Consider the following 14,531-nt stretch of genomic DNA (forward strand, 5'->3'; position numbering starts at 1 on the left):
TGATTCCTTAGCACCATATAAGCAAAAAGAAAAAAAAGCCGGAAGTGGCACTGTGGCTCAAGTGGTAGAGCACTAGCTTTGAGCTGAAGAACTGAGGGACAGCGCCCAGGCCCAGAGTTCAGGCCCCACAACCAGACCCTCAAAAAAAAAAAAAAGAATCTCACAAACACAAACTTTCCTGTCCAGGGTGGCTTTAAACCAAGATCCTTAGATATCAGCCTTCTGAGTAGGTAGGATTACATGTGTGAACCACTGGTGCTGGGCTAAGCTTTGTTTTTAAGGAATGAAATTAGGGAAAGGCAAGCAGTGAGGATTAATAGTAAAGATACATAGGGCAATGAGCAAGACTGTCTTGTATCTCCAGGGCAGTCATAACAAAATGACATAGACTGAATACCTTCCACAATAAATGTTTATTTTCTCCTAGTTTTGAGGCTGGGAATATAAGATCAAGACACTGCCGCTTTGGTTTCTGGGAGGACTCTGTCCTTGATATAGGCAGCCATTTTCCCACTCTGTCCACACCTGGCTTTGTTCCATAGGTCCTCTTCTTGTGTCTCTTTCTTTTCTTATGGGGACACCAGTCATATTGGACTAGAGAAAGCTCTTTTGATCTCATTTTGACTTACTTTTTAAAAGACTGTCTTCAAATATAGTCTCATTCTAAAGCATTGGAGGTTAAGATATCAATGCATGAATTTAGAGGGAATCCAATTCAATCAGAGCAGATGAGCAACACAAGAATGGGAGATTAATTGAAGAGAAGTGTTAATTGATTAATGGTTAATTGGAGATAATAATCTCATGGACTTTCCTGCCTCTTCTGGCTTTGAACCACAATCCTCAGATCACATCCTTCTGAGTAGCCAAGACTACAGGTGTGAACCACCAGCCACCAGCTCTGCTGCTTTTTTTTAATAGACTGTTTTTTTTTTTTCAGTTATCTTCTCACTCCAATTAGCCACCACATCTTTAAATAAACTGTTTTCCCTTTTCTTTGTTTTTATAATTGGTGCTTTTTAAAAATAATTTTTTATTGTGAAAATACTGTACAGAGGGGTTACAGGTAATGAGTACATTTCCTATCAAGCATTGTTGCCTCCTCCTTTGTTTTTCCCCTACCATCCCTTCCCTCCCACCTCCTCAACTATACTCCCACCCACCCCCCAGTCTAAATTGTATATCTCATTGTTGCAATGGGTCAAACTGTATCCCTATTTAAACAAGTTGTTTTTTTCCCTTACCCTCCCCAAATTATACCAACATCAAATACAATGAAAACAGGGGTTATACCCTGGGGGAGGGACATACAAAGCAACAAAAAAATCACATGGTACCTTACAAATACGTTAGAAACAATAGCAAGAAAGAAAAAAACCACTTGTGTCCCTATCTTGGGGTTCATTTAGCTAAACATCATCTTATCTGAGCTTTTCTGTTTGTCCCAAGAAATGCTCAACTTCTCTATCCATTAAAGAAATGCAAAGCAAAACAATACTGAGATTCCACTTCACCCCAGTTAGAATGGCTAGAATGAAGAACTCTAGTAACAGCAGATGCTGGAGGGGACGTGAAGGGAAGCCTACTGCATTGTTGGTGGGAGTGTAAACTTGTTCAACCACTTTGGAAAGTAGTATGGAGGTTCCTCAAAAGACTCCACATAGAGCTCCCCTATAACCCAACAATCCCACTTTTGGGCATTTACCCACACAATCACAAACAAGGCCATACTAAAGCTACCAGCACAACTATGTTTATCACAGCATTATTTACTATAGCTAAGAAATGGAACCAACCCAGATGCCCCTCAGTAGATGAATGGATCAAGAAAATGTGGTCTCTCTCTCTCTCTCTCTCTCTCTCTCTCTCTCTCTCTCTCTCTCTCTCTCTCTCTCTCTCTCCACAATGGAATTCCATGTCTCCATCAGAAAGAATGACATTACCCCATTTGTTAGGAAATGGAAAGACTTGGAAAAATTATATTAAGTGAAGTAAGCCAAGCCCAAAGAAACATAGGTCCCATGGTTTCCCTTATTATCACAATGCATTGTTCTTTATAGCCCCCACTTACACTTTAATTGATCTCATCTCTATTTATCTATTCCTGATCAATTGTCTCTGAACTTCTCAGAAAAGGTAATTGCCACAGCTCACCACCACCGAGACACTTTGACGTCAGACTACCTCACAATTCCCAGTGTCTAAATAGAGTGTGTTTATTATTAATATACCTAGTAGGTATATTAATTCCTCAGATGCTGTGTCATAGAAGTTACACTTACAAGAATCTGTGAACAGGGTGAGGGACAAAGCTATACTGACTAGAAACTTTGATAAGCATGCACACACACACACACACACACACACACACACACACACACACACACACAAAATATAATTCAGGCTTCAGTTAACAAGTCCAAAGAATTTATGATATGGCAAAAATTATTTCTTACTTTGGTTCTTAAGAATGGCAAAATGTAACTGTAACTCCTCTGATTTTAGAATTTTCAAATACAAATAATAAAACAAAGAATGGCTAAATGCACATATTATGGCTTAAATAATTATACGATTTCTTTATTTCATGTGAAGTGATATGATGTTAATTCAAAGTATTCTATGAAGAGTTATTATAGAACATTATTTTAGAACACTGCAGAGATAGACAAGGTAGTGTGGACAATAGATAATAGAGGGTTGTAAAAATTATATTTCTTGAGTTAAATAAATGCAGTACAAAATTTAAAAAAAAGTAATATTATGCTAGATCTAAATCTTACTATAACAACGATATTAAATCTTAATGGCCTACATACACCAGTTAAAAGCCAGTGATTGCCAGAACTTCTTATAAATCAACACCTAAATAAATCCTACTTATAAGAGGTACAATTTAATTATAAAGACATAACTAAGATGAAAACAAATGAATGAATAAGACCTCTCAGCCCCAAAGCATAAGAATACTGTTGCACTGCATTATTGTTAGCTGAGATGGAAATCAAACAGAAATGATTTTAAAGGTGAAGATACTTCAAAATAATGGAGACATTAATTTACAAGGATACCTCAAAATCATACATGTGTGTATGTGTATGTGTGTGTGTGCCTAATGTTTATGTGACTAAATTCATGAAGTAAAAATGGACAGCTTTAAAGGGAGAAAATGATAATGGTATTATCGGAGTAGTCTATTCTAATCTTTGTCTTAAAGAATGAAAGAATAAGCAATGTGGAGAGCCTGGACCTTGTCGGGGACCTTGTCTTAATTTCCATTCCCAACTACAAAAAAGTAAACATTCCCTTGAGTGCATTTGCATGCTTACAAACATGATCGAATCTTTAACCATAAATAGAGACTCATTAAATTTAGAAACTTTGAAACCATTTGGAGCATGTTCTTTGTCTTCAACAGAATAAAATTAAAAGTAGGTTAGACTGTAAAACATCTAGGAAAATGCCAATATTGGGTACAATACATTTCTAAATATTTTATGGTTCAAAATAAATTATAAGATAATTTAGATGTTATTTTAAATAAAATGGTAGAAATACAAAATTTAAATTTGGGGGGAATGCAGTTAAACATAAGCTTGGAGGAAATTTTATAGCTTTAAAATACTTTCATTAAAACATCTGTAAAAACTAAAATTAATGATCTACATCTTTGCCTGAGACAACAAGGTAAATTAGCCAAAGGATGTAAAAGGAAGGCAATAGCAAGGATGATAGTAAATAAGAATAACAACAATTCTAAATCATGTATCTTAAGGAAGAAATGATGATTGTTTCTCATCTTTCAAGTATGTTATTATATTACATTATATATTATTATATATTAGATTATAGAGGTAGGATCGCCTTTCAAATCTTTCATAAAGTCAACTTTACCTTAACAGCAAACCTAGGCCAGATCAGAAAGGACAGAGAAAGAAGCCTTCAGACCTGTAATCCATCATGGCTAGAGACCAACAACCACCAGAAAGTAGGAAGAGGGAAAGATGACTTCTGTCTTATACCATCAGAAGGAGTGCAGTGCGGTCCTGACAATGCTGACTCTAGACTTCTGGTCTCCAGAACAGTGAGAGAAAGAAGTTCTGATCATAGCAGCCATGGAGCTTGTGGCACTTTGTTACACCAGCCCTAGAAAATGAGCACAACAGTCAGGATGGCAAAGCTGTAGCACAGAGGTACCTGTGGCCCAAAAGCCTGTGCCACATGCACCCACTTGTGTCCTCCCTTCTCTACTAGCAGAGTCCCTTAGCGGTGAAGTATATTAGATGAGGGCAGGTGACACGAGTTACTTAAGGAATAACTCTCTCTCCTTCTATTTCTTTCCCTCCCTCCCTCCCTCCCTCCCTCCCTCCCTCCCTCCCTCCCTTCCTCTCTGCCTCCCTCCCTCTCTCTCTCTCTCTCTCTCTCCTCTCTCTCCTCTCTCTCTCTCTCAACTCACATTATAAAGCCAGGACTCATGTTGTAGATGCATGTGGATAGACAAAAAAAAAAACCCACAAACACTATGCATGGTGACCTAGGGGTCCTCTACAGCAGGAGACCTATTCCATTAGACCATCTACTTCTTCTGCTTCTGTCTGTACAGAAAACAGCTCTCAAGCAAATATGAGACATCCCTAGAATTAGGAAAAATGAGATGGAAAGGAGCTGTGATTTTAATGTACTTCAGACAGCAGTCTAAGCATGGCTCTTGCAGATGATAGATCGTTGTTGTAAATCTCACTCTGTGAGAAATCAACACTTTTGCCAAAAAGGTGATATAAAGGGCGAGGACCAGGAAAGAGCTGGGAAGAAATAGCCATGGCAGTCTGCAGGCTGTAGACCATGGTCAGAGAGTCAGTACCGCACAAATAGCAAGCACTTCTGGAAAGCCACGTAGGTGAAGCTGAAGCAGAACTCGTAAGCTATCAAGCCACAAGGAAGAACAGAGGTGGCCCTGAGTGATTCCAATTACCGAATAAAGAGTAGAGAAGAAGGCTCTGGCCTGGGGAATCCAGGGGGCAGAAAGAGAGAGGAAGAGGGAGATGGACAGGGAGAGAGAGAAAGAGAGGAGGAGAGAGAGAGACAGAGAGAGAGACAGAGAAAGAGACAGAGAGACAGAGAGAGACAGGGAGACACAGAGAGAGACAGAGACAGAGAGAAAGAAAGAGACAGAGAGACAGAGACAGAGACAGTGAGACAGAAAGACAGAGAGACAGAGAGACAGAGAGACAGAGAGACAGAGAGACAGAGACAGAGACAGAGAGACACATAGAGAAGTTACATGCTTTCTCTCATATGTAGAAGTTAGATTTAGCCTATAAACTTATAAGTAAATAAGTTGGGTGGTAGGCAAGTATATACAAATGTATTAACTGAAATCTGAAGTTGGGTGCTATGGTTGGAATGTCCCCTTAAAATTCATGTAGAAATTTAACAACATTCAGTATTATTTAATGATATTAAGACATACCATCACCTTTAAGAAGTGACTGGATCTGACCTCATAGGTGGACTAACACAATTATCACAAGACCGGGTTAGTTATCTGGAACGGGTTGTAGTAAGTTTGAGAGCCTCCTCCCCTCTCTCTCTGTCTCATGCCCTCACTTGCCCTTCCTGTAGTGTTATTACACAGCATGGAACCCTCACCAGATGCAAATGCCACGCTAGTGAATTTCCCAGCTTCTAGAACTGTGAGCCAGATGAGGTATGCTGCTACAGCAGGAGTCAGTGAAGGAATGAGGGGTCTCCACCCATTCTCTCACAGAGGGTCCACAGTAGTCTTCCTGTAGCTTTGTAACACTCAAAACACACACAGATGGACTGTTTTCTGTCAGTTGTATCTTCTGCCCTCTGTCCTCATGTTCTTAGTTTTCCTGGGTAAACAAAGGCCAACACATACATGTTGTGGTTTTTCAGGATTCTTAAGGGCCTGGTATTCTCAAAAGGCTTTCTTTCCTGTAGGTATCTTGGTCATCTGGTTATATTGTTGTTATTTGTTTTCTGGGGCTTGAATTTAGGGCCTTGAAGTTGCCAGGTAAGTGAACTACCACTTGAGCCAGGCTCCCATCCCTTTTGACTTCAGTTTATTTTTCAGATAGGATGTCACATCAATGCCTAGACTAGCTCAGTATGTAATCTGAGCTTTCAGTAACTAACATCACAGGTATGTACCACCATGTTTGGCTTTCTTTTTATTAATGAATTTATTTCATGATCTATAAATAGTTTGACCAAGGAGTTGCCATTTAACAAAGCAGTTTATGAACACAACATATCTTGATCAGTGTCACTCCTTTCAGCATCCTTTCCATCTTATCCTCTCTTTCACACAAAATTAAGTATAGGATATATATAAATTGAATTCTTGACTGCATTTTTCCTATCCCTTTTGTTCTGACCTCACCCTTTCAAGTACCTGCTTCCTGGTTTTTAGTTTTGTTAAATTCTGAATTTTGTTGTATTATACTATTTGAGTTCTTCCTTGAATCTACCAGATTTCAGTTAATACATTTGTATATATTTGCCTTCCACCCAACTAATTTACTTATAAGTTTATAGGCTAAATCTAGCTTCCACATATGAGAGAAAGCATGTAACTTTTGTCTCTCTCAGCCCAACTCACTTCACTTAATATAATTTTCTCCAAGACTTTCCCCCTCTTCTTTTTTTTTTTTACAAATAGTACAATATTATTCTTTCTAATGAGTGAGTAAAAATCCATTGTGTATATATAGCATATTTTCTTTTTTCATTTGTCCATTGAGGGGCATCTAGTCTGATTCTATACCTTAGTTATAATGAATAGTACTGTAATGAACATGGGTGTGCTGTTGGCTTCACTATATCCTGGTTTGTAATCTTTTGGATAAATTCCCAGGAGTAGAAATGCTAGATCATAGGGCACTTCTCAGATTTTGAGAAAGGGTCTCATTATCTTCCTACCACCAACCTGGACTAGAAATATAATCTTCCTATGTTTCTAAAACAAGTGGGATTATAGACATTAGCTACTATTCCTGGCCCCTTTTTCATTTTTCATGTTTCATCATCTGTGTTTGCTTCTACTTTCCAGAAGCTAGAACTGAGTTTCAGGCTACAGAGTGACATAAAACAATGACAGACAGATCTCTGTAATTTCAAAATGGGTGTTGAAAATAAGAAATGGAAATAGGAAAATTAATTGTGTCTATTACATGGACTAGGGTTATGCATTCAATGAGCTGATACAGAGATGTTCCTAGACTTACAGTGGTGTGACCTCCTGATAAGCCTATCATTGGCTGTGAATATACATCACCCCGGACCATCCTAACCCAATACCACAGGGCACTGGGGTGTCACCTGCTTTTCCTCATGTTACATGGATACTTAGGCACTACCACTGATCAGAACTGTAAGATTTGCACATCATTATCCCAGGAAAAGATTTGGATTAAAAACGAAAGTATGGCCTCTACAAAGTGTAGATATCTTCCACATCATCTTTAGTTTTGGTAAAGCCAAAGCATAAATGCACATGCACAGGGTATGAGATAACAATCCAATACATAGACTTTTAAAAATTTGAATTAAATTACATTGAACTGAGGGTCAAGTTGCTCTACTACTACTAAGCTACATCCACACCTAAGGGACTGTCCATATGTGGAGATTATAACAAGGTTGTTTAATTCAGAAAGGAAAACAACATCATAATTTAGAGAGAAAAAAAACAATATAAAATTTATTCACTATAACAAGGTAGCAATTAATAGACATGGAGATATTTTTGTGATTCTTAGGCCCTTAAAGAAATAGGCTTATATTGGTACAGATACCACTGAGGAAGGTGATCACCTCTGGCTGGCAGAGAAGGGGACCAGGTTAGCCAGGTGAGAGCTGGTCTGGAGAGCTGGACAAATGAAAGACTACCCTCTGGAAGGCAGGTGGGGCTGGACATCAGCAATTCCTGGTTCAGTGGGATCCTGGGCTCCGAGAGGCAGAGGGTCTTCAGAGGAGAGATATTCATGCAGGGGAGGAGATGATGGCTTGCAGAGAGAACACTACTGAGATGTACCCCAAAGCCACAGACATGCTACATATCAGTGGGCAGATTATTACTAAGTCAAAGCTGTAAGTTTGCAAAGGAATTGGTCTCAAGGGTCGGTGGCTTTGGTGCAGTCTACTACCAGAATCCTCACATCCCACATGGCTGACCTAGAAAAGTCCAAGAAATGACTTTCTATTTCAGTGTTCCTTCTGTCCATTCTACTTAAGAGAATATAACACGGCATTCACTTTAAAGGAAAAAATACTTGAAGGAAGTGCAATATTTATTATACAGCACACAAGAAAGGGTGCACTGGAACTGTCAAGGCAATCAGTGAGCTGATACAGGGAGCTATGCAAAGATACTAGCATATTTATATCGTTAATATTTTCACTAATATGTATGAGGTACAAAAGCAATGCAGAACACATGTACAATAGTAATAATCAAAGCAGAGTTATTTGTGTTTCTATCTTAAACATTTATCATGTGCTCAGTTTTGGGAGGCTTTGACTATTCTTTTTAATCAGTGAATCTGAATATATCTAAACTATTTGGCATGCATTGAAAAGTTCAGTTACCACATGGATATTTGTCATGTAATTTATAATTGTGTAAAATTTAACCAGATCCAAAGTTGAGAATGAGTGTGAAAAATATTTTAAATTTCTAAGTTTATTTCCTTCTTTTTCTGTGCATATATAGGTCTTATACAATATCTTAATCGCCTTCACAAAGATGCATAAATTTGAAGACATTGAACCTGTCGACATTTTGGCTGGATGTGCTCGATTCGTCATCGTGGGGTGTGGGGGAGTATTTTTTGGCATCATTTTTGGATTTATTTCTGCATTTATCACCCGTTTCACTCAGAACATCTCTGCAATCGAACCACTCATCGTCTTCATGTTCAGCTATCTGTCTTACTTAGCAGCTGAAACGCTCTATCTCTCTGGCATCCTGGCGTGAGTACAAGAATCAAGACACACAGTAAGATAAGGACAATGTAGGACACATCAGGTGAACTATGATTCTAGAAAGGGCCTGGTTTCTGATGCTGATCACCAGAGGCTTGGCAGGATTTAGGATTTTTTTTTCTCTTTTTAATTTTTGTGAAATCTGATTCAGGCCTATTGCCAAACAAATGTTCTCTCCAACACTTGGGCTGGCTGTTTTTGTGTGATGTGCTGGAGAAATGCATAGCAATTATACTGTCAATTTAGACTGCTCAGAAAAGCTGGTTCAGAGAAGCTAGGAGAAGATCAAGGTCAGAACCCATCTTAATACATTTGTGGGGAAAAAATTAATTTTCAAGTAGAAGGGAGAAGATGCAGTCCATGAGTCTTCAATGTAGAGTAAAGCTAGGTGGATGGGATAAGACTATAAATCTAAGTTTCTCTGTTCTAAAGAAGGTATTCATTTAGATTTTATCCTTGCATGGTTGAGATTTTATTTTTTTAGAACAAAGCTTCTCAGTTTAGCTGATCATATCTGATTATATTGTTTCTTTATGACACTTTCCTTATTTCTAGCTATCTGAGCCAAATGTTTAATTTTAATGTATAGGATTATTTATGTCAACTAAAATATAATAATTTGAAGTATAAATATCTATTATTTCCAACCTTAAAAAGACCCAAACTGCTAAGACCAGACAAAGATTTCCTTGATCCCATATTTGCTTGAAGTTTTTTTTAAATGTCATAATCTTGTTGTAAGAAGTACTATTTGGTTGGAGAAAGCAAAGGCCTGGATTATGTTGTGTATCCAACTGAAGTGGGTTTCATTTAGCTTAAGGCAGAGTGAAGCAGAGAGCGAGGTTTGGGGCTGAGGAAGCTCTCTATAAAGGAGGAAAGGAAGATAGCTTTATGCTTCTTGTCCAGGTTGGCTTTTGTTTTGTTTCATTTTGTGACAGGAATACCACACCCTCTTTTCCTACCACACTCACTTTCCTTTGTAGAGATCTTAGGGGATAAAATAAGAGAAAAACAATCTATGGGAAACCAAAGTCAGAGAAGGAGTCTGGAGGAGACACGGATACCGTACAAAGTCGTTCATCATATATTTGTGGCACTGCCATTGGGGAAGACTTATACTCTACTCCTTTGGTAGGATCACAGCCTGTGCAGTGACAATGAAAAAGTATGTAGAAGAGAATGTATCCCAAACATCCTACACTACCATCAAGTACTTCATGAAGATGCTGAGCAGTGTCAGCGAGACCTTGATCTTCATCTTCATGGGTGTGTCCACCATTGGGAAGAACCATGAGTGGAACTGGGCCTTCATCTGCTTCACATTGGTCTTCTGCCAGATATGGAGAGCTATCAGTAAGAGCCACGGTGCCCCTAAGACTCTTCACTTGCTTGGCTTCTTCAGTAGCTTATTCACTAGGGCAACAGAAAAACTTCAGGAGGGATTCATGCTAAATTGTTTAACAGATAAAGGAATTCTAGTACTAGGTAGTGATCAGAAAATGGAACAGTTCTCCATTTGTATCCTCAGGCAACTCAAAGTGATCAGTGGCTGGCTAGTCTGATGTGGGCTGGGACAGGAGTATTGACTACTTTAATTGAGGAGAGAACTTTCACATCTACACATCTAAATATAACTCAGTAAACATATCCCTAGCTCTTCACTTCCTTGCCAATTTGTAGCCTCTTACACCTTAAATCAGATTTAGAATATAAACCATGGGCACTTACACTTTTATTAGAGATAAGTGAGATCTCACACATGCTGGAATATATTTCCTTAAATAGCATAGCTAGTTTAGGGCTAAATGCATGATGTATATATATATATATATATATATATATATATATATATATATATATACACACACATATATATATACGTATATGTATGTATATACATATATATACATACATATACATATATATGTATATGTATGTATATACATATATATATATCAAACAAAAGACCAAGCATTGAATCATCTTTAAAATATTTTGCTCTTAATAATCATATTAGTTGGTAAAAGCAAATGTAATGTAACTGACCTCAGTCTTGGAAAATATGCTTAATGTTTAAGTGAGATCTGTGCTTACTTTTTTAAAATGAGGCTGTTGTTTTATCCTGTACATTTATGTTTCAGTAGCTAGAAAAGCATTGAAGTACAATGCACATATTGTCTTTTGATGGGTAGCTATTATTTATTCTTGTTAATCTTCTTTAATATTATTATTTCCATAATGGAGTTTGAAATCAGGCCTTCTTACTTGTTCAGCATACTGACTTGTTCAGTTTGCTTGCTTGGCTGGAACTCTCACTTGGGTCATACCTCTAGCCCAACATTTGCTGGTTATTTTGGAGCTAGAATCTTGAAGACTTTTCTGCCCAGGCTGACTTCAAACCTTGATCCTCTGGACTCAGCCTCTGAGTAGCTAAGATTCCTGGTATGAACCTTTGGCATAATGTTTTTAAATGACTTTGACCAATAATTTTAAACCAGTTACTCAAAAAGAAGTTAGAAGTGACTGAGAACTCATGTGGACTCTATCCACTCCAAATTAATTTGGCATGGCTTTTAAGGTGGAAAAAATAGAATATAAAACAATTAAATACTCATAAACATAACTATCTATCTCTTCTGGAAAGAAAATTAAGGACACTGGTATAAATTTAAAATATCAAATCAAATCCTGGCAATGCTTACTGACAGCTAGCTATGTGAACCTGGACAAAAATTTATCATTCAAAATCTTTCTCAAGCCAGGTACTGGTGGCTCACTCTTGTAATCCTAGCTACTCAGGAGGCTGAGATCTAAGGATAGTGGCTCAAAGCCAGCCCAGGCAGGAAAGTCTGTGAGACTCTTCAATAAACCACCAGAAAGCTGGTAGTGTCACTGTGGCTCAAATGGTAGAGCATTAGCCTTGAACTGAAGAGCTGAGGGACAGCACACCCAGGCCCAGAGTTCAAGCCCCATGACCACACACACACACACACACACACACACACACACACACACACACACACACACACATCTTTCTCAACCCAAAACTAATAGACTTAGACAATTTTTTCGATTATATAATTCTGTATAAAAATCTGTAGGAAAATAGGGTTAATATATAAAAAAGAAGTAACAGTCAGGCATGGTAGTTCATACTTGAAGTCCTACCCACTCACAAGGTCGAGATCTGAGGATTGTAATACAAAACCAGCTCAGGCAAGAAAGTCTGACAGGCTCTTATTTCTAATTAAACACCCAAAAAGGCAGAAGTGAAGCTGTAGTTCAAGTGGTAGAGTGCTAGCCTTAAGCAAAAAAATCTCAGAGACAGTAAAGAGGTGCGTGTGCGCACACACACAGAGACACAGACACAGAAGTAACATTAAAGACCTTCATCCCAGCCAACAAGAAAATAAATTGTCTAGGAGGGAATCAATGTACTCTTCAACTTCGTTGACTTAAGTGACTATCCAATCCTAATTCCATAATCCTGTAGCTGAGGGATATGAATGTTTATACCCCCTAAACATTCTCACTTTAAGTGGTTTTCATGAATATAGATAAGAAATATACATCTCTGTAAAGAGTAAAGATTGTATAACTTTAAACAGACACACACACACATACACACACACACACAAGCATGTTCTGGGAGACTACCAGAGATGACTTCCATATTGAGACACTATTGTCTCAAACCAGCCAAAATGAAGAGCCTAGAAAGACTCCTACTGGGATGAGTCATCTTGGGTGTGTGAAGGAATCAGATGGCCTAGTCTGGAGGGCAGGTGTTCTTGACTAGGGTTCATTAGCACAAAATCTCTATCTATTGCCCCCAGCTCTAATCCGTATTTCCCCTTTCTAGGTGTATTTGCTCTCTTCTATGTCAGTAACCAGTTTCGGACTTTCCCCTTCTCCATCAAAGACCAGTTCATAATTTTCTACAGTGGTGTGCGAGGAGCTGGGAGTTTTTCTCTTGCATTTTTGCTTCCTCTGCCTCTTTTCCCTAGGAAGAAACTGTTTGTCACTGCCACTTTAGTAGTTATCTACTTTACTGTGTTTTTTCAGGTTGGTAGATTTGTTTCATATTAAAAATAAGTAGGTTCTTTCAGGAAGATGGATTAAATTAGGGGAATATAATTAGAATCTATTGATCTGGTTTTTAGAACTGTGTTGAATATTTAAACAAAATTCTCAGATATTTGTATGTCATATTCATGGACAATGTTTAACTTCTAAGTTGCTATCTTTCCTAATGCATATTTATCAAAGTATTTCTGGGTGATAGGTAATTGCTACTGTCTGTCTTTGAAAACAAGACGCTATTTGGTACTTGATAGCAGTTTGTTTTGTTTTAGCTTGAGTTAGTTGTTAGTGAACTAATAAAAGATTATTTTAATGGATGAAAAGAAGTTTCTCTATTAATATATAGAACATATAGAACATGGTATATATGTATATATCATAATACATGAATATCTTACATATTAATGATATATAAGATATGATGATACACAAATATATTATACATAAATATACATATAATATATAAATATACTATATATACCATGATCCATATATCATTGTAGCATTAAAAATAATTACTAAGGTAAATATTGAAGTATTTTGGAGTAGGAGTTACTATACCAGTAGCAACAATGACATACAAATTGGATGGTCTAATGGGTTTGATATTAGATACTCTCCCCATAGTGTTATCCTGTCCTCAGTATCACTATTGTTGTTGTTGTCATTCATGGCCTAGGGAATCACAATTGGCCCTCTGGTCAGGTACCTGGATGTCAGAAAGACCAATAAAAAAGAATCCATCAATGAAGAACTTCATATTCGGGTAAGATCTTTATCATAACTAATGAGTTCATGTTTCTGGTTACCTTCCAGAGCCTTGAAAAAACTTGTGTATACGTCACAGGACTGGTAAATAGGTATTCCTTGACTCTACTAAGTCACTGAACTAGTCTTCTATTGCTGATGGAGGGAATGAACATATGATTTGTGGCTTCAAACAGCACAGATACATAATCTCATATTCTTTTTTTGTTTTTGTTTTTTTTGTTTGTTTTTGTCAGTCATGGGGCTTGAACTCTGGGTCTGAGCGCTGTCCCTCAGCTCTTCACCTTAAGGCTAGCACTCTATCACTTGAGCTATAGCACCACTTCCGGTTTTCAGGTGGTTTATTGGAGATAAGAGTTTCACGAACTTTCCTGCCCAGGCTGGCTTTGAACCTCGATCTTCAGATCTCAGCCTCCTGAGTAGCTATGATTACAGGCATGAGCCACCAGCGCCTGGCTCAATCAAGATTTTGCAGGGCTGCATTCCTACCTGGAGGCTTTAGGGAAGTATCTATTCTTTCTTCCTTCCTTTCTTTCTTTCTTTCTTTCTTTCTTTCTTTCTTTCTTTCTTTCTTTCTTTCTTTCTTTCTTTCTTTCTTTCTTTCTTTCTTTCTTTCTTTTTTTCTCTTTCCTTCCTTCCTTCCTTCCTTCCTTCCTTCCTTCCTTCCTTCC

General features: G+C 37.8%; 1 protein-coding gene across 1 annotated transcript in view; it reads left to right on the plus strand.

Moving 5' to 3' along the window:
* Slc9a4 (solute carrier family 9 member A4) overlaps nt 1–14,531 on the plus strand; it is a 56,276-nt gene that overhangs the window by 16,756 nt on the left and 24,989 nt on the right. Inside the window, exons 3-6 of the mRNA XM_042695483.1 lie at nt 8,738–8,997; nt 10,145–10,362; nt 12,872–13,074; nt 13,772–13,858. Coding sequence (XP_042551417.1) covers nt 8,738–8,997; nt 10,145–10,362; nt 12,872–13,074; nt 13,772–13,858 — 768 coding nt within the window. The remainder of the gene's footprint in view (nt 1–8,737; nt 8,998–10,144; nt 10,363–12,871; nt 13,075–13,771; nt 13,859–14,531) is intronic.

Source organism: Dipodomys spectabilis, unplaced genomic scaffold (genome assembly GCF_019054845.1).
Source record: "Dipodomys spectabilis isolate Male_0828 unplaced genomic scaffold, ASM1905484v1 ptg000187l, whole genome shotgun sequence".
NCBI classification, from domain to species: domain Eukaryota; kingdom Metazoa; phylum Chordata; class Mammalia; order Rodentia; family Heteromyidae; genus Dipodomys; species Dipodomys spectabilis.